Here is a 21023-nt window from a genome sequence, read left to right on the forward strand (position 1 = left end):
CTGAGTGCTTTGAGGTGCACAAAGCTAGAGTGGTGGTGGTTTTGTGGCAAGGAAGTTGACTGGACACACGGACTGACTACAACTTGATGATAGGGTGGATACTGCTTTCTTTCAAGTATTTGGAAGCAGAGTTGGCACCGCCAGGCTGGTTATTAAATAGCAAAACATTCTGTTCTTGTGGTTGGTAGACAGCTGCTGCCTTGAGCCCACAAGGTCCTGGTCTCTTCTCCATGATGCACAGAAGTCCTCAGGACCCATCAAGTAAAGAGTTATCATCACCTGATGGGGCCACGGGTTGTCATTTCACTGCTCTGGGTGCTGTGCTGAGTGTTAATTCTGCTGATCTGCACCTCTGTGTGGAACTAACATTCAAGATGAGAACATTTGTTATCATGATGCTTCCGGCTAGTGGTTGCCTTTGAGCTAGGCACTAGTTCTTCTAATAGTTCCCCACATCTCTCTATCTGAATTATGCAAGAGATTTCTCACTGGGAGATCTTTATTCTGATACCAGCTCAAATACTACCATGATTAGAACAGAGCTTTCCATTTGGAGACTTAGACTCAGTGTCCAGTTTCTTAGGATTCCTCCCTTTCTTCCCTTCCTTTCTAATTTTTTTTTTTTTTTTTTTTTGTACTGGAGATGGAACCCAGGGCCATTCTATCTCCAAGCTACACCCTCAGCCCTATTTTTTATTTTTATTTTATTTATTTATTTATTTTGTTTATTTTTGGTGGTACTGGGGTTCCTGAAAGCCCTTCTACCTCTGGGCTACACTCCCAGACCTATTTTTATTTTATTTTTGGAAACAGGGTCTCTTAAGCCAGCGTGGCTGGCTTTGAACTTGCATGATCCTCCTGTCTCCGCCTCCCAAGCGTGGGGATTATAAGCGTGCGCCACCACGCCCGGCTAATTTTTATTTTTAAACATGGTCTCACTGAGTTGCAAAAGCCATCACTAAGTAACTGAGGCAGTCTGCGAACAGTGATCCTCCTGTTTCAGCCTCCCAAATACTGGAATTACAAGTGTGCATCACCACGCCTGATTCTAGTTCTTTATTTTGAAACAGGGTCTCACTTAGTTGCAAAGGGTCTCACTAAGTTACTGAGGCTGGCCAAGAACCTGCATCCTCCTGTCTCAGCCTCCCAAGTACTGGGATTACAAGCGTGCGCCACCACGCCTGGCTAGTTTCTTAGGATTTCAACAATGGGTTTCTAATGCTATGATTTTTTTCCCCTTCTTTCTGATGTTTGATATATAAAGCACAAACATATTAGAAGGATGTGATCACAGAGGTTTAAAAACACTTTGTTTTTTTTTTTTTTACTAGTGTTGGGGAAGGCATTTAGGAGGCCGTTGAAACGATTTGTTAAAATCCAGTTTGGTCATCATGGATGGAGCTCCAAAATGGATTATTCAGAATTTCCCCAGAATTTTAGTTCTTTTGATATTCCTTAGAAATTTGAGAATCTTTATGACTTCCTGGATTTAAAAAATGACGTGATTAAGCAATACTTTTATTATCTTTTTTAATTTTTATTTTTTGGCAGAACTAGGGATTACACCAGGGCCTCACACATGCTAGGCTAACAGTAACCCTGAGCCTACATCCCAAGCCATAAGAAAAGTATTTCTTTTGAAGTAAATTCCTAAAATTTAGTATAATTTGGCAAAAATAATGAATTTAAATAAACTTAATGAGGTTGTTCTGTCGTTACTCTCAGCTCTTAGCTTCTAACATCATGTTTTATTAAATATAATTGAACTTAATAACTATTTGTAGCCAGAAAAACATTTTGGTGCCAGAAATAAACTCCAGTTTGCAATTTTTCTTCTCTCCCCCCCCCCCCCCGCCCCGGTACTGGAGATAGAGCACCCTGGGTTCAATCTCTGAGATCCACCCCCAGCCCTATTTTATTTATTTTTTTTTAAATTTTAAAACAGAGCTAAGTTACTATCTGCTGCTGGCCTTGAACTTCAATCCTGTGTCTCAGCTTCCCAAGTACTGGGATTATACGTGTGTGCCACCACTCCCAGCTCAGTTTGCAGATTTAACTTGAAATTTTTTAGAAAGTCTGTTGCAGCCGGGCGTGGTGGCACACACTGGTAATCCCCGCGCTTGGGAGGCAGAGACAGGAGGATCGCGCGGGTTCGAAGTCAGCCTCTCTGGCTTAAGAGACCCTGTTTCCAAATAAAAAAGTATAAAAAATAGGTCTGGGAGTGTAGCCCGGAGGTAGAAGGGCTTCCAGGAACCCCAGTACCACCAAAAAAAAAAGGCTGTTGCTCAGTGTTATCAGGACCATGTGTTGAGGTTCGCCCGTAACCTAATTGTTCCTCTAAAGAGATTATTTGGCAAGAGGTTCTAAGATCAAGTGGTTCATGCACAGTGGCCTGAGAGATCCTGAGATGTCCAGAAAGTCCCCAGATTTCTATTCATTTCAACACATTTTTATCGACAAAGCACTCTGATCTGCAAGTAGCCTTAAGTGAGATTTGGGGAATTTATTATCATCATCGTCGTCGCAATAGTGGTGCAATCAAGGATTTAAAAACTATTTTTCACGCACATCCTCACTTGGTGATTGCGTTCTGCCTTTGGCAGCCCTGCCCGGCTTCCTGGCATCCCCCCGCCCCCAGAGCAGCATCCTTTTTTCTCAGAGCGGTGCTCATCTGGGGCTTGAGGCCGCCCTTTTGTTTTTAGCAGAGGTCAGGCTTTTCCACTCCCTTTACTGCTACCCTGCTGCCAATCTGATCCCCTGTCTTTTGGTTCTCTAGGCAAGTCTCTTTTCTCCTAGTAGAAAAGGATTTCCAATGGCAACACCTGCAGCCACATTCTCAGTATTACATTAGTTTTTCCCTCTTTTTTCCCTTCTCAACCCCCAAAGAGGAGCTGGGGCTGAGCTGCCTTGCAGTTGAAACTTGGCGGGCCTTTTTTCAGTAAAAGTGATTTGTTCTTATGAAACCCCTAGTTCAGTCTTGAGATGCCCATGGCCTGTCCTCAGTCCTTTTGGCCCCCTTTAGAGCTCAGAAAGCACATTGGTCTCCTTTTCAATATGTAAGTCTACGATGAGCCTCAACTCACCCAAGCGTCCAGGGCTTCTTAAATGTTAGAGTTGAACACTCCCATGGGTGGTAGGTACATATGTGAGGATACAATGCCAATCTCAATATCTTGTATTGGGGAGGTGGGGATGGGGAGGGAGCTGCGGGACAGCTCAGCAAGTGCTGTGTGCATGTAGGTCAATATCACTATGAACTGCATTATGATGTGAGACTATAATGCACCAATACAAGTGTTTAAAAATGTCAGGTTCGAGCCACTTTCATTTTTTGCATTCCTTTAAAAAATGAGAAGCTGACATTACAAGGTTATTGTGTTGTGATCTTTTACATGTTACCCTCTAATGAATCCAATACTAAACACTGCAACACTAGGCTGTGCACAAGATCATTTCAGGATTTATTCAGCACATTCAGCTCACAGCACATTGGAAGGAGCAGGGTCCAGTCCCAGGCACTAGTTTTAAATTCCATGACAGACATCTTTCAACCCCCCTCCACCCCATGCGTTCCAGGAACTTCACTACAGATAACCTTAGAGATACGCTCAAAAGTCTACATCTGAGGGTCTTTGTGAATCCGAGGCCCTGTGTCACCGCAGACACTTTTCCTGTGCGCTTCCCTGAGTTTGAGGCTGGCTTAACATTTATTTCATATGTGTTTTAAAGAAGGCCAGCTGGGTCTGGTGGTGCAAGCCTGTATTACCAGTACTTGGGAGGCGGAGACAGGAGGATTGCAGACTTGAGGCCAGCCTGAGCTGTTTCAAAGACGCTGTTCCAAATGAAAAGGACTGGGGAGATAGCTCAGCCATAGAATGCCTCTGTGTTCAATCTCCAATGCAAAAAAAAAAAAAAAAAGTATATTTTTCTCATTGTAAAGAGAACATTTTAATTTAAAGACATGACATTAGGAAACCAATTATACATGCTTAAGCTGAGCAGAATTCTAGGGTGATTGTTTCAGTTTGTTCCTATAAGCATTTCTATCCAGCAAACACTGTGTGCCTGGCTGTGGACCCCTGCGTGGCTGACCTATCACTAAGGCTCAGGTGCTGGAAGCCAATGCAGCATTGCATCGTAGACTTGGCTCTCCAGTCAATGCCTTGGTGGTAATGAAGAATAAAATCAAATAGCCCTGACATGAAACCTGGCATCTCTCTGCCCCTGGTAGAGCTGACCCGGCGGTGGAACCTCTGTGGTATGCCGAAACAGTTCGCCGGGCTCATTGTTTGTGATTGACAGGACATGCTGTTTGTTGACAGGCTGACATCCTGAGGCAGGGAAGTCATTGGGCTTGGTAGGCTTTCACACAGCCAGATGGATCCGAAATGTCAAAGGGAGTCTAAGCTAAAAAGGGGGTTTTGAATTATGTTAAAGCACTACTTATTAGCAGGAGAGGGTGAGGACTAAAAGAAAAACAGATAAAGATAATGGAGTATGTAGTGGGGGGATTGTGAAGTTGTATTTCAGTGTTGTATGTGGTTTCCCCTATCTTTTCTACTCTTATGAAAGATCATTAATTCTAATTTCATCTTCTTGTCTTCACTTTGACCTGATGATGGATATTTAATTAGACTCTGCTTTTCACCATAGGTAGCCAGAGGATACAATCTCATTCTGTCAGTAAAAGTGACAGTGATTTTCTATACTTATACAGATCTGTAAGGCCCTGGGAGCACAGCTGATGGGAAAATGTCCAAGAATTCCTAGCTCTCTCTTTGCCTTTGCTTGTCTGCCTCTTGATATCAGAACGGCTCCCAGGTGACTCCAGACTCTTACATATAGTTGCAAAGTCATGCAATTAAAATGACAGTGTGACATTCTGAGTGTTCTTGGGATGTTCTCCCAAAGTGCAGACTCAGGTGCAGCCTTCTCAGTGCTGAGATGAGGACACAGAGAACTCATCCACAAGGGCCTTTCATACCCACAGTCTTTCCCCTTGTGTCCGGACAGCACCAGTTCTCCTCCATCCTCTTTGGCTAGAAAAAATAGGCTGGCCCATGTTGTTAGGTTTGTTCTGGGGTGTGGGGGGAAACTGGACTCATTAGCTTGATCTCAGGGCTTTCTTGGACTTTTCTGGTTGGGAGATGTAAGATGTAGACCACCAGGCAGAAGTAGTAGGACCCAACTTTGACATTTGGTGCAAATGAAATCAGACCGCAGAAATCTGCAGAATTCTTGACTTGGGGGTACAGTGGTTTCAGGGAGTATGACCTGGAGAATTTCCTGAAGCTAGAATCCCTGCCAGCAGTCTGTGGAGGTCACCCTTCCAGAGAAGAGTGCAGAGAGAAGGAGAACGGAGAGCCCGAGTGGATCCAGAGTATCAAATGGAAGATGTGTGAAATACCACAGGGTTACGATTCCAGTTGGTGGTGTGCATCTTCCATAAACTTATCCTTCATATAGAGTTAAAAAATGATTTGAAGCCAGGCATGGTTGTCCATGCTTGTAATCGCAGTACTTGGGAGGCTGAGACAGGAGGATTGCAGTTTGCAGCCAGCCTCAGCTAGTTAGTGAGGCCCTCTGCAACTTAGTGAGACCCTATTTTCAAATAAAAAATAAAAAATAGGGCTAGAGGTGTAGCCCAGAGGTAGAATGCCTCCGAGTTCCATCTCCATTTCCACAAAACAAAAACAACAAAAATGATTTGAATTCTCTTTCCTGTTCTAATTGTCCCATTTTCCTTTTTTTTTCTTCTTCTTTGTGGTACTGATAATTCTTTTTTTTAATCTTTTGTGGTACCAGGGATGGAACCCAGGGGCATTCTACCTCTGAGCTACACCTCCAGCCCTATTTTTTATTCTTTATTTTGAAACAGGGTCTCACTGAGTTGCAAAGGGCCTCACTAAGTAGCTGAGGTGGGCCATAAACCACGATCCTCCCATCTCAGCCTCCCAAATGCTGACATTACACGCGCGTGCCACCACGTCTGGCTTGGTACTGAGAATTTAACTCAGGCCATTCTACCACTGAACTATAACCACAGACCTCTTTTATTTTTTATTTTGAGACTGAATCTTACTAAGTTATCACATACTTGCTGGCCTTGAACCTGAGATCTACTGTCTCAGCCTCCCAAGTACTGGGATTATAGGCATGTGACACCATGCCCGGCTTCATTCTAGTTCTTTTTCCTTTTGGAAGTACTGATGATTGAACCTAGGGATATTCTACCTCTGAGCTACACCCCTTAGCCCTTTTTATTTATTATTTTGAGACAGGGTCTCACTAAATTACTGAGGCTGACCTCAAACTTGTGATCTTCCTGTCTCAGCCTCCCAAGTACCTGGATTACAAGTGTGCTCCACCTCACCCTGCCTGAGTCCCTGTTGTTTTTAGTGCACGCCTGGGACTTGTGCCTACTTTCAGAGGGACTCATTTGGACAGGGGCATGACCATGTCTAGGATTTTTGTCTGAGAGTGCTCAAGAAATGTTGCTAACCATATTTATGAGTGTGTTTCTCTCAGATTTCGATGATTGCCAGATATGGGGAATCTGTGACCAGAGGTGTGAAGACCGACTTGGCCACCACCTGTGCCACTGTGATGAAGGGTATATCTTGGAGCGTGGGCAGCATTGCAAAGCTAATGCTTCCTGTGAGTACATTACGGATACTTGTATCTCTGAATAATACATTTCTGCTCTCTTTCCTTCCACATCTGATAACAAAAGGAATATCATCATATATGCTGGTGGCTGGGTTTTATCATCACAGGTGACAGGTGGCCCCTGCTGCCAGAAAGAAGGGGTCAGCATCAATTTCATACTTTTATTTCCTTAAGGACCGATCCATATATTAAGGGTGACCATTATTAATATTTTTATTTGATTCTTTATTGCCATTATGTCACCTTCCACATTTAAATGCGGGATACATTTTATGTCTACATGTGGCTGATTTGGAGATTTAATTTTTAATTACTCTACCTATCACAGATGTAGGCAAAAGTTATCTATAGAGGGGATTTTGGTATTCTTCAGGTACTCAAAGTGGATATGCTACATTTGAATTGATATTGAATTAATATTTGTGCAAATGCCCTCATTCTGGGGAATTGGTTGGAATCGCCTTAACAGCACTGTTACAACAGTACTCCACAGCATTTTGTCATGGGTTTCTGGGTCTCCCTCTCCTACCCCACTTCCTTTCTTGGCTGGGGAGTAAACCCAGAGTCTTGGATATGGAAAGCAAGTATTGTACCCCTGAGTTGCTTCCCTATCTTGGCGATTTTTAAAACATGTTCTGTATTTAATGCATTTTGAAACTGCACGTGGAAGTAAGGTGTCCCATATCACCAAGGATTCTTGAAAATATCTGGTATATTCTCTTCAGTGTCATTGCAAATGTGTAGAGTAGCAACCAGGACACTTGGATTCTTGCCAGATTCTAACTTAATTGTAGTTGGGGATATTTCATTAAGCATCCTGTGCCTCAGTGTGCCTGTTGTAAAATGGGTAGAATGTCCGCTGTCTACCTCAGAGGTTTACTTTAGAATCAAGTAAGACAACCTAGAAGAAAGTACTTGAAAAGGTAGAGGGCATGTCACTGTAAGTTCTCTTCACCCTTGCTCACCTGAGGGCATGCTAATGCTTTCTCTTCTATCACACGTAGCTGGCGCAGCCTCTGTTATCTTCTCCAATGGCCGGGATTTGCTGATTGGTGACATTCACGGAAGGAGCTTCCAGATTCTAGTAGAGTCTCGTAATCGTGGCGTGGCTGTGGGTGTAGATTTCCACTATCACCTCCACAGAGTTTTTTGGACAGACACTGTGCGAGATAAGGTAAATAGCAATCTCAGGACTAAAGCTGGGAGCTGAATAGAACTTCAAGCACAAAGTGTTGATAGCTTTTCATTTTTGGGGGGAGTGGAAGGGAAAGTTCCTTTGTTTCCTGACAAAAAAGGCCCTTGAGGTAGTTTATGTTAATCAGCACCTTTTCCTTGCTATACTATTACATGTGACCTATTAAACAAAGCAGCCTATTATATGGATTAGCCTTGAGCAACTTTTAATTTTATTCGAAAAGGAGTCCAAAAGCCTAATTAAAAGAAATAGTAGACATTCTTTCAAAACTGGATAGATATTTGGTAGTAATTTTTGAAACCTGATCATTTGAAATGTAAAAAGTACTCTGCTTTCCTGGATGATAAAAATCAGATTTTTTTACCTGCATCTTCTAAATGGTACTGTAATTGAGGGTTAGGTAACAAATATTGACAGTATTATGTGTAACAGCCAAAATTTCATTACAGTGTCTTATTCGGAAAGTGTGATGGATTTAATTTCAACTCTGAATAATGCATTGGAGATTTTAAAAACATACGTTTTAGAGACTCTTAAAGACCTACAAAATTTTATTAATTCCTCTTACATCTTGTACCATTAATAAAATTCACATTCACTTAAATGATAGCTTGCACAAAATTTCTTCAAATTTAGAATTTGGATTACTATTAGCAATTCTGATTTAATAACAGAAATTAAAACAAAACACCACCTCTTCCACCAAAAAATTCCACACTCTTTTTTTTTTTATGGAGGGTATTGGAGGTTGGATCCAGAGGCACTCTACCTCTAAGCTATACCCCTAGCCCTATTTATTTATTTTGATTTTGAAACAAGGTTTTGCTAAGTTCCTGAAGGCCTCTCTAAGTTGCTGAGGCTGACTTCCAACCTGTAATCCTCCTGTTTCAGCCTCCTAAATACTAGGATTACAGGAATGTGCCTCCACACCTGGCTTAATTAAGCTTTTGATAACTGTCAGTGATGGGAAATGCAGGCTTAAATGCAAAACAAAAACAATTCTGTCTTTGCTTTGCATATGCTTTGAAAGAAGCCTATTTTCTTTCAGTAAGGCATGATGTAAAATAACAACTTCCAGTAAAATTTTTTTTAAGGTCCAGGTGACTGATTCAGGTAGGAAAACAGTGTCCACAGTCATGCTTAAGAAGTATAATAATTTTGTTTTTTCTTTCAGATTTTTTCAGTTGACATTAGTGGTTTAAATATCCAAGAAGTTCTCAATGTTTCTGTTGATGCTCCAGAGAATCTGGCTGTGGACTGGATTAATAATAAACTTTATCTGGTGGAGACCAAGGTCAATCGCATAGATATGGTGAATTTGGATGGAAGCCATCGGGTTACTCTTATAACTGAAAACTTGGGGCGTCCTAGAGGAATTGCACTGGACCCAACTGTTGGGTAAGTGAGGTGAAAACATACTGATTCTTGCATTTTTAGCATTTTGTCTTTTCCCCTAAAAAGAGTATCCATTGGATTAACTAAAGGTTAATTCTGGTTTCTTTAGGCTCTATATGCTAGAACCCAAGATTATGTTATATGCATACTCATAGAAGCCTTAAAGGCATTGATTAAATATAATTCCATTTGAAGATATGCAATCAAAACACACCTAGTAGTATACTACTTGATGTGTTGGGGACATGATTTTTATTCTTAATGTTTGACACATTTGCCTGGTGAAGAGATTGAATTCTGTGTTATAATTCAATCTACCAGATTATTACAACTGAACATGATCATGTTTTACCATTATTATTATTTTTTTAAATTTTTGTGGTACTGAGGATTGAACCTAGGGGCATTCTATCTCTGAGCCGCACCCTCAGCACTATTTTATCTTTTATTTCAAAACAAAGTTTCACTAAGTTTTGGAGGGCCTCCCTAGTTGCTGAGACTGTTCTTGAACTTGTGATCCTCCTGTCAGCCTCCCAAGTACCGGGGATACAGGAGTGTGCCCTCATACCTGACCCACAGTCTGTTTTTTTTAAGCACTTTTCATTTCCATTGTTTATACTCCTGTAGTTTACTAGTCAATGGTACTTTTTATTGATCTACACACACTATTCACAAAAAATTTTCAGGTATATTTGCAAAACAACAAATATTTCATCTTTGTTCTTTTGCAGTTATTTGTTTTTCTCAGACTGGGCAAGTCTTTCGGGAGAACCCAAGGTGGAAAGGGCTTTCATGGATGGCAGCAACCGGAAAGACTTGGTAAAGACGAAGCTGGGCTGGCCTGCGGGTATCACTCTGGATTTGATAAATAAGCGTGTTTACTGGGTTGACTGCCGTTATGATTACATCGAAACTGTAACTTATGATGGGCTTCAAAGGTAAGAAGTGTTTTCTTATGGCTTTATAAGTTTGGGATAAAGTATATAATATTGGTAGGCATATAAAAAGATCAGAATAAAATATCACTGGTTGGTTGACACAGTGGCGTAAGTGACCTTTGCACTGACATCCCATGAAGTGTTATGCTCTGGTGCTGTTGACTCTACTTGTGTTCCGTAGTCAAGTCTCATTACGTATCACCTAGAGCGCTTGCTTTTTTCTCCTCTCCAAGCCTTTTCTGAGTTCCAGATACATTGCATATTGCCTTGATTAATTCCTGAGGTCATTTATTTCTCTGGGTCCCTTATGCTTTACTTCCCAAGACCACTTTTCCTTTAAGTTTTCTAACTTTCCTTCAATTAACAAATTTTTTGTTAATTATTTAACATTATCCAGTGAGAATTAACTGGATTTTGTTTTATTTTATGTATCTCAAATTTCAAGGAGAAATTATCTTTATTCTTTGGTTTTGTTTGTTTTGTTTTGATGCTGCTGATTGAACCCCAGGCCTCCTGCATGATAAGCATGTGTTCTGCCCCTGAATATACCAGCAGGCTAGGAGAAATGCTGTTTAAAAAATAATTTTACATACTTCAAAGATACCTAAGTACCAATATTTGAATGTTGAATACAGCATACTTTTTAAATTTTAAAATTTTTTTTTGCAATACTGGATACCAAACCCAGAACCTCATGTCTATTAGGCAAGTACTCTGCCATTGAGCTATATACCTAGCCTGTTCATCTTTTTTCTTTTTTTCTTCACAACTGGGTATGGAACCCAGGGGCATTCTACTTCTGAGCTACACCCACAGCCCTATTTTTCATCCTTTATTTTGAAACAGGGTTTTATTAAGTTGCGGAGGGCCTCACTAAGTAGATGGGGCTGGCCATAAACCTGCGATCCTCCTGTCTCAGCTTCCCAAGTACTGGGATTACAAGCGTGTGCCACTATACCTGGCTTCATCTTCTTAATCTGAGTGGATTCTAATGATTAATTAAATTATTAATCATTTAATTCCTCTTCTTTTGGTATTTTTCAAAATTTGTGTAAAATATATTTCTTAAATTTTGACCAAGAAAATGATGACTATCTGTAGATTCTGCAAATAGACTGTTTAAATGAACTTTCCCAAATTTCTTTAATATATATATATTAAATACACACACACACACACACACACACACACACACACACACACACATATTTGAAGGTACTGGGGTTCCTGGAAGCCCTTCTACCTCCGGGATACACTCCCAGAACTATTTTTACATTTTTATTTGGAAACAGGGTCTCCTAAGCCAGCACGTGCGGCTGGCTTTGAACCTGCGCGATCCTCCTATCTCTGCCTCCCAAGCGCGGGGATTACAAGCGTGCGCCACCACGCCCAGCTTTATTATATTTTCAATGAAAGAAATATACTATTTTCTATTGCATCTCTAATTTGTAAGGATGATATCATGGTTTGCCACTGGATTCTATATTCTTAGAAAAATTTCTGGTTTGTTAAGTGATTGGGTATTAATACCATGACTCCCTATCACTAAAATTATTTGCCATATTGAGGACATAAATTAATTTAATGAAAAAATATTAGTTCATCTGATGTCTTATAAAAGCAGTTGGAAACTGCCTAATTTTTTCTCATTCAATGGGTGTTTCCACATTATAAAGTCTCAATATATTTATGCTAAATTTAAAGCAGAACGCAAAAGATAAAAACTGGAGTTTCAGAAAGATCTGAATGGTCTGCTGGCTGTGAAGAAACATCAAAGAAATATTAAACTTGCGAGTACAGCTGTAGTCATAAAGTCCTTGCTCTTGCTTTGCCAGGAGGTGGCATTCAGAGCTCTAGAATCTGCCAAGTGAAAAAGAAAATCATTTTCTTATCTCCGTGTGCCCTGTCAGAGTGTTTCGAAGTTTGCACTACCTTCTCACTCAAGGTTCCTTTGTTTTCTCCCTTTATTGTATTTCCAAGCTTTACCTTCAATTTTTTTCTTAGATTTCTATTGTACTTTATTTTTATTTTTTTAGGTCTTTCTGTATGGCAAAGAAAATCAGTTTTTCCTCTGTATCTCTCAGGATTCTTGCAGCCATAATCTAAATACCTGACCACATAACTTAGAGGAAAGATTTATTTTTTTATGGTTTCAGGCTTAGTCCATGTGATGCTGGGGATGGAGGATCTCAAGGCATGGTGGCAGGAGGTGCAGGGAGAGCACAGGGGGAGGAGAAACCCTTTATATAATCCCCAAGTCTGCACCCCCAGGAACCCACCTCCAGCCGCATCCTATCAGCCTACTGGGTACCACCCAGGCAAATCCATTACAATGGATTTATTCACTTTTGGGATTACAACTTTCAAGACTCAATTACATCAGCTCCAAACATTAAGGGATCTATGTACTGAACATTTTATATCTAACTATAGCATCCTCACAAACCATCTTCCACCTCACTTTATTCATGTGTCTAATTGAATTGTTTGCACAGAGGTAGTAGTGGCAGGTGCTGTTGATTTTTTTTCCCTTGTTTGGCATCTTTGCTTCTGTTTTCTTGTAAGCAGCTCTGGGCACTCAGTGCCTCTGTTATAGGTACGATTCACTGAAGTTTCATCAAGCAAACGAATAGGAGTGGTGGCCCTGACTTTTGCTATTACTGAGTAGGTCTGAGTGTTTGCTGGGGCTTGACACTACCTCCCACTTATGGTCCTGTTGCTGAGAAGAGGTCAGCAGTGGGAAATGATCATTGAGGGCATCTTCCACCAGACCTCCAGCCCTTATTATACTTATCTTAGCCCTTGCTATGTGAGGCACACTAAAAGGGATGAAGGGAAATTGAGAAAACAATCCCACCAAAATACAGAGGAAGCTAAAGGATTGACTAGGATTGGAATTTAAGTCTTAAAGGTCCTTTCCAAGAAGCAACATGAAAATCCTATCAAAAGTAATGAAATGGCACATGCCTCTTAAAATGTATCTTTTATATTGTAATAAGTGATTTTGCTTTTTAGGCACTTAATGGAACTAACTACATTTTTTAATAAAAATAATATACAACAAACAAAAAATTGTATGCTATATATCTTTTGTAACAGGAAGACGGTTGTTCATGGAGGCTCTCTTGTTCCTCATCCCTTTGGAATAAGCCTCTTTGAGGAACATTTGTTCTTTACTGACTGGACAAAGATGGCTGTGATGAAGGCAAACAAGTTCACAGAGACCAACCCACAAGTGTACCACCAGTCTTCCATGAGGCCCTACGGGGTGACTGTCTACCATGCCCTCAGGCAGCCCTATGGTAGGTCACAGGTCCTGGGCTTGAAGAAAATGTTTTTCAAGGCTATGGAAGTTAATGATGAGTGAGCTCATAAGATTTGGGTGAGCTGGGTGTGGTGCTCATTCTACTGGGAGAAATGTCTGGTAGAAATGTCTTCTACCAGATTATTAAATGTCTTATAAGACATTTCTCATAAGAAATCTCTAATAGTAATCTAATGTAATCTAATATAAATCTCTAATATTATGGTGCATGAAACGAAGATCTCATAGAGGAAAATGACATATCAAATGCTCATTGTAAGTAGTGTCAGGACCATTTTTTCTTTTCTTTTGTATGTTTCTAACATCTCTGCTTTGGTTTGCATTAGATCTGTCATTGGGCCGCTGGGGTTGGTGTCTCTCTGGCTGGTCAGTTATTAAATAAATATTTGGATTCAGATGCTGTTTTATCTTCTGTTATTTTTATTTTATTGTTAGTACTAGGGAGTAAACCTTTGAGCTATCCTCTCCCTTTTTTACTTTTTAGTTTTTAATGTTTATTTATTTATTTACTTATTTAGTAGTACTGGAGATTGAACCCAGGAGCATTCTACCTCTGAGCTACATCTTCATTCTTATTTTATTTTTTATTTGGAAATAGGGTCTTGCTAAATAGCTAAGGCTAACCTTGAACCCGTGATCCTTCTATCTGAGCCTCCCAAGTACTGGGATTACAGGTGTGTGCCACCATGCCCAGCACTAGTTTTTATTTTGAAACAGGATCTTGCTAAGTTGATGAGGCTGCCCTTCAACCTGTGACCCTCTTGTCTTAGCCTTAAAAGTACTAGTATTACAGGCATGTGCCACAATGCCTGGGTTATTTACAGTAATTTTTGTATATGTTTCAAGGTTTTAAAATGAGTTTAGCAGGTCTGCCTGGACTGTATATGGCTATTTTCTACTAGCTTTTGGACAAAAGAAAGAAAAACACTATACTAGATGATATTGGTAGAAAGTTTAACAATGGTGAACTGTAATTTGGAGAATTATAGATTTTCTTTAAAACTCTCATGTTAAATGATGAATCTCTTTAGGATGAATAAAGACAAAATAATTAGATTGACTTTATTTTAAACAAAGTAATAAAATTATGCATTCTGATGAATAACCTTTAATGTTATTGTTCTGGAAAAATATATGCTTATCTGAAAACATTTTGTATATTTTTATTTAGGATAGTTTTCAGATGCAATTTACGAAGCTACTAGTTTCGCGTTTGCTTTTACCCACTTTGATCATCTGTATCATTTAGAATGATGTCTGGCTGTTATTTCTTCGAATCAATCCCCCTGAGAAGGTGGAGAGAACATTTTAAAGGATCAGTCCAAGGCTCAAAAGACAACTTAAAAAAGCAAATAGGTTTTGTCTATGGCAGCTTTGTGTACAGTGTGTAGTGAGATTCCGAGGTCACTACCTGGAGGGTGGCTCTGGGAAGTGTAAACTGGCGTGGGTGGAAGGTGTGTAGAGTTTTTTAATCAGATCTGGATTTGAATCCTAGTTTTAGTTGTTTATCCACTGAATAATCTTGGGTGAGCTGTCTAATCTTTTGGAGACCTCTGTATGATAGGGATAATACTACTCCTTCCTGAGTTATTAGTTGTATATTGGCTTATGTATAAAACAAGCACCCACTTATACGCTGTTGATGAGATTGCAAATTAGTGCAGCTGCTATGGAAATCAATGTGGAGATTCCTCAGAAAACTGGGAATGGATCCACCATTTGATCCAGCGATACCCCTCCGGGGTATCTTTCCAAAGGGACTGAAATAAGAATATTATAGTGATGTGTGTACATCCATGTTTATAGCAGCACAATTCACAAGAGTCAGATTATGGGGTCAACCTAAGTGTCCATCAACAGACGAAGGGATTACAAAATTATGGGATATACACACAACTGAATTCTACTCAGCAATAAAGAAGAACAAAATTACATCATTTGCAGGAAAATGGATGGACCCAGAGAACATTATTGTTAAATGAGACTAGACATTCACAGCACACGAAGCAGCATATGTCTTCTGTCCAGAAGCTAGGGAGTATTTGGTATACAGGAGGGACTTAAGACAGTGGAAGCCCCGGTGGAGGCAGGGAGGTGGTCTAGGAAAGGTGGGAAGAGGAGAAAGAATTAATGAAGAAAACACTTCCACTGATGATATATACATTGATGATATATGTGAGAATGCCGGTGCCAATCTCAGTATCATGTCTGAGGAAGGGAAGGATGTGAGGAGGGAGCTGGCCGGAAGCTCAACAAGTGCTGGGTGCATGTATGTCACTATCACACTGAACTACATCGTTATGTGAGGCTACAATGCACCAATTAAAGTTATATGAGAAAATTAAATAATAAATCAAATGCAAAATAAAAATAAAATAAGCACCCAGTGAGTCATAGTTATTTTTTATATATTAGTTATTTGTTATATATAAAAAGAACTATAAGATTCTTTTTCTGCAGTGGCGGGAGTCCTGTTTTTTGCTTGAAAGCAGATGAGAAAACAGCAGTAACATAGGAGGGTGCATTAGTGATAAGCAGAACTGATAGCGCCAAGGAATTGCAAACCCACCACTTTGTTTTACCTACAAGGCCCAAAGTGGCTTCACAGGCCTTGGATACTTATGCGTTTCTGACTGCGATTGACCCCGTGCTTTTTCCCCTCCAGCTAGCAATCCATGTGGAAATAACAACGGGGGCTGTCAGCAGGTCTGCGTCCTCAGCCACAGAACAGATAACGATGGTTTGGGTTACCGTTGCAAGTGCTTATTTGGCTTTGAGCTGGATACGGATGAGCGCCGTTGTGTTGGTAAGGAATCTGTTTTGGACCGTCTTTCTGTCTGGCGGCACAGGATACATGCCTCTGTGTATGCCTCTACCCAGACACCTCTTGCTCTGCACCTGGCCAGCTTGCTATCTGACATCTTCACTGCAAAAAGTTTTCCTTAGCCCACAGGGCATCTTCTTTGGTAGGCACCACTTCCTCTACATGCAGAGTTGTATTTGAAGAGGTGAATTTCTCTCCTTTCGGATTTTCCTTTAGTGCCATAGCTAGGGTTTTCTTGGTCTGCCTTTTCCTTTTGTGTCCTGAAAACTTTGTCTCCTTTTATAGACTATGGTCTTTGAGTTCCATATGATTGAAATTGGAGTTCTTTTCTATATAACGTTTCTATTTTTTTTTTTTTTTGCATTGCTATGGAGTATGGAACCCAGAGCGTCACATATACTTAGGCAAGCACCCCACCACTGAGCTACCCCCCAGCCTTACCATTTCCACTTTACATGGTGATCTAAACTTTGATGGGAAGTAACCCATCCTTTTTACTGACTTCTCCTCGGCTGCCATTTAGGTCCCTTGGAGTCAGGTAATCATGTCTTAATCCCATCTGGCTCTGTTGCTATGTTCAAGAATAAATTCCTGAGTGTTAGGATGGCTCAATTCTGTATGAAGTTTTTCACTGTTTAAGTCAAATTTTTTTTATGTGTGTGGTATTGGGATTGAACTCAGGAACATTCTATCTACAAGATATACCCCAACCCTTTTTTATTTTTTGTTTTGAAACAGGATCTCCCTAGGTTACTGGGAGCCTCCTTATATTGCTGAGGCTGAACCTGTAATCCTCCTGTCTCAGCCTCCTGAATACTGGGATTATGAGCATGTGCCTATAATCCCTGACTAAACTTTCTCCTTCTTTCCTTCTTTCCTTCCTTCCTTCCTTCCTTCCTTCCTTCCTTCCTTCCTTCCTTCCTTCCCTCCCTCCCTCTCTCCCTCCCTCCCCTCTCTCCTTTTCTCTTTCTTTCTTTCTTTCTTTCTTTCTTTCTTTCTTTCTTTCTTTCTTTCTTTCCTTCTTTCTTTCTACTTTTTGGTACTGAGGATGGAACCCAGGAGCATTCTACCTCAGACCTATACCCCCAGCCCTAGTTTTTATTCTTTACTTGTGTGTGTGTGTGTGTGTGTGTGTGTGTGTGTGTGTGTGTGTGTGGTGTACTGGGGATTGAACCCAGGGACATTCTACCTCTGAGCCAAACCCCCAGCCCTATTTTTTCTTTTGAAACAGAGTCTCACTAAGTTGCAGAGGGCCTCACTAAGTACCTGAGGGCCTCAATAAGTAGCTGAGGCTGGCTGTGAACCCAGAACCTCCTGTCTCAGCCTCCCAAGTGCTGCGATTACAAGTGTGTGCCACCATGCCTGGCTTTAAGCTTTCCTTTTTCTGACTCTCTGCCCCTGGTTTGAAACTCTTTCTTTTCTTTTTGGTTGCCTGTGCCTCTATCATCATTAGACATTGCCTGGGTCTTGGCCAATGATTAAATACACTTCTATAATAATTGTCTCTCTCATTTTCCCTCTTATAACTTTTTATTTCCTTAACACATGCTTGTTATTCAGATGGTCCTGCCTTAGTGTGCAAATCCTTTTATCATAGATCAGACAAAATTTTTAACATCCTGGGCAGTCCTAGATTCAGATAAAAATTACCATCATTTAAAAGCCATGTGTTTATAACTATTTTGTCAATAGAACATTTCAATATTATGAATAGGAAGGAGGGAGTGGGATGGGATCTGCAGGGAATGTACCAGGTGCTGTGTGGGTGTTTGCTTCTAGCACACTAAACCTCCATATGATGCATGGTCACAATGCACCAATAAAAGTACATTAAAATGAAATATGATAAATAGTACAGTGTCTGTCTAATGATTTCATTTTAAAATTTCTTTCTGCAATTTTTATCTTGGTCATGTCTATACCTTCTTCATTACTATCTTGTGTGTGTGTGTGTGGGGGGGTCCTGGGGGTTATACCCAGGAGTGTTCTACTTCTGAGCTACACATCCTGCTGTATTTTATAATTCTTTGAAAGCGGGCCTCACTAAGTTGCTGAGTCTGGTCATCAACCTGCCATCTTCCTGTCTCAGCCTCCCAAGTACTAGGATAACAAAGATGCGCGGCTCATCGCTGTCTTTTTGATTTCCTCCAGACTGTCTCAGTTTCCTTCTTAGTTTTTATTTTTTATTTTTACTTTTGGTGGTACTGGGGGTGGAACCCAGAGGCTTTCTACCTCCAGGCTATACTCCCAGACCTTTTTTATATTTTATTTGGAAACAGGGTCTCCCTAAGTTGCTGAGAGCCTCACTAAGTAGCTGAGGCTGACTTCGAACCCATGTGATCCTCCTGTATCAGCCTCCCAAGCGCAGGGATTACAAGCGTGCGCCACCACGCCCAGTTCCTTCTTAGTTTTTAAACATACTCCCTTTTAGCGATTTTCCTTATTTTCCCCTTCCTTCTCGTCTTTCACTCTTTTGTTGCTGATTCTCCTTTATCTCTGGTTTTAGTAGCTCAGAAACTAACTACAGTAGGATTCTTGGTATAGGTATCTTTACCAGTTATTCCAGCTTGAAAATTTTGATGGGATTACTATGGAGTTCAGTTTCTAATACGTGTATCACCTTCATAGTTGCCTATCTTTCTTCTTCTTCTTTTTCATTATTTCCATTATGTTTTTTCACAAATTTGTTTACATTTATTTTGTAATTATAACGTTGCTTTGTGAATGTATAGGTAATTTCTCTGGAATATAGGGAGGGCAAGACGTGTGCTGTGGCTGACCATTCTGTATTCTCCTTCCTACAGCGATTAGGAACTTCTTAATCTTTTCATCTGAATTGGCTGTGCGTGGGATCCCGTTCACTCACTCCACCCAAGAAGATGTCATGGTTCCAGTGACCGGGAGTCCTTCTTTTTTTCTTGGAATTGATTTTGATGCCAAGGAGAGCACTATCTTTTTTTCAGATACAGCAAAAGATATGATTTATAAACAAAAGATTGATGGCACAGGTGAGAAAGTTTGTGTATGTGTGCATATGTACAGTTTTATATCTATTTTCTATAATCACACTAACACTTCACTCAGTTTAACTCTGTATCTACTTCTTACACAGGATTTTTATTAAGCTTGCTAAATACTTTTTTTTTTTGGCAGTACTGGAGATTGAACTCAGGAGTTTTCTACTTCTGAGCTACACTCCCAGCTCTATTTTTTATTCTTTATTTTGAAACAGGGTCTCACTGAGTTGCAGAGGCCTTACTAAGTAGCTGAGGCTGTCCTTTGACTGCTATCCTCTTGTCTCAGCCTTCCAAATTCTGGATGTGCCACCACACCTGGCTTCTAAATACTTTTGAATTGGGAAAAGAAATCTATTTGTGTGGATTAATTTAAAACAAGCACCTTTCCTATATTTTCAAAAAGAGCTCCAAGTGAAAGGAAGTGCCTGAAGCCCTATGAGCTGAGTCGCCTAATCTGCCAGTGGCACCTACTCATCCGGTTGGCTTTCTGGTGTTAAGTCAAATAATGATTTCAGTCCTTATTTTTGGCACTTTGGTCTCCTCCAACACTCGTTCATGGAAAAAAAAAAAACTCGTTCAAGATAATATTCTTCTCTCTGACTTTCCTTCTATTTCTTGACCATTCTTTCTCATATTCTTTGGAGGTCTTTTCTCCTTTGCCTATCCCATAAATGTTATCTCTGGTGTTCAGCATTGATCCTCTTCTCTTTTTCTGCATAGTTTCATAACTTCCAGGTCTTGCCGTTTGTGTAACAGTTATAAGTCAGTGGGGAGGGAAGCCTTTTGTTTTATTTTTTATTTATTTATATTTTTGGTGGTACTGGGATTCCTGGAAATCCTTCTACCTCTGGGCTACACTCCCAGACCTATTTTCTATTTTATTTGGAAACAGTGTCTCTTAAGCCAGCGAGGCTGGCTTTGAACCTGCGGGATCCTCCTGTCTCCGCCTCCCAAGTGTAGGGATTCCAAAGTGTGCCACCACGCCCAGCATTTTTTTTTTTAATTTTGAAATAGGGTCTCATAAAGTTGTTGAGGGCCTCACTAAGTTGCTGAGTCTGGCCTCGAATCTGTGAGCCTCCTGTTTCATCCTCCCAAGTACTGGATTACAGGGATGTACCGCCATGCTTGGCCTATATATTTTATTTTACAACAGGGTCTCACTAAGTTCCCCAGGTTGACCTAGAACTTGTGATCCTTCTGCTTCAGCTTCCCTAAGTGCAGGGATTACAAGTGACTGCCACTGTGCCTGGCCAGATCCTTTTTTAAAATTTATTATTATTATTTTTTGTATTCATACATCACTTTGGAATACAAGACTTGAGAGGATATACAAGCACATATCATCCAATAAGCCCTCATCCAATCCCCATCCCATTCCCTCCCCCGTAGATCCCATGCTTAATTGGTGATTCTTTGATATAACTGTTTATGCACCTCATGAGTTTTTTTAAAGAGATTCCATCCTCCCCCATCCCCTCCCCTCTGATTGATCACCTTAATTGCTTCTCAATAGGGCCCTTTCTACTACTTGTCCTCCTCCTATTACCCCTTTCCTCCTAGATCTTGCTAATTAGGGGAAGCATCTGGATTTTATTTTCTGTGCTATCTCTCTGTGCATGCCGCATTGCAAGTTCCGATCCCATTCTTGACGGCCCTAGTA

At 40.5% G+C, this 21023-nt stretch overlaps 1 protein-coding gene across 1 annotated transcript in view; it reads left to right on the forward strand.

The window, feature by feature from the left end:
- LRP2 (LDL receptor related protein 2) overlaps positions 1–21023 on the forward strand; it is a gene marked incomplete at both ends in the record, with an annotated part of 215934 nt that overhangs the window by 65505 nt on the left and 129406 nt on the right. Inside the window, 7 exons of the mRNA XM_080688848.1 lie at positions 6529–6657; positions 7674–7843; positions 9039–9262; positions 9991–10197; positions 13297–13499; positions 16188–16328; positions 19151–19354. Coding sequence (XP_080544974.1) covers positions 6529–6657; positions 7674–7843; positions 9039–9262; positions 9991–10197; positions 13297–13499; positions 16188–16328; positions 19151–19354 — 1278 coding nt within the window. The remainder of the gene's footprint in view (positions 1–6528; positions 6658–7673; positions 7844–9038; positions 9263–9990; positions 10198–13296; positions 13500–16187; positions 16329–19150; positions 19355–21023) is intronic.

The sequence above is a fragment of the Muscardinus avellanarius genome, assembly GCF_963383645.1.
Source record: "Muscardinus avellanarius genome assembly, chromosome: 2".
NCBI classification, from domain to species: Eukaryota; Metazoa; Chordata; class Mammalia; order Rodentia; family Gliridae; genus Muscardinus; species Muscardinus avellanarius.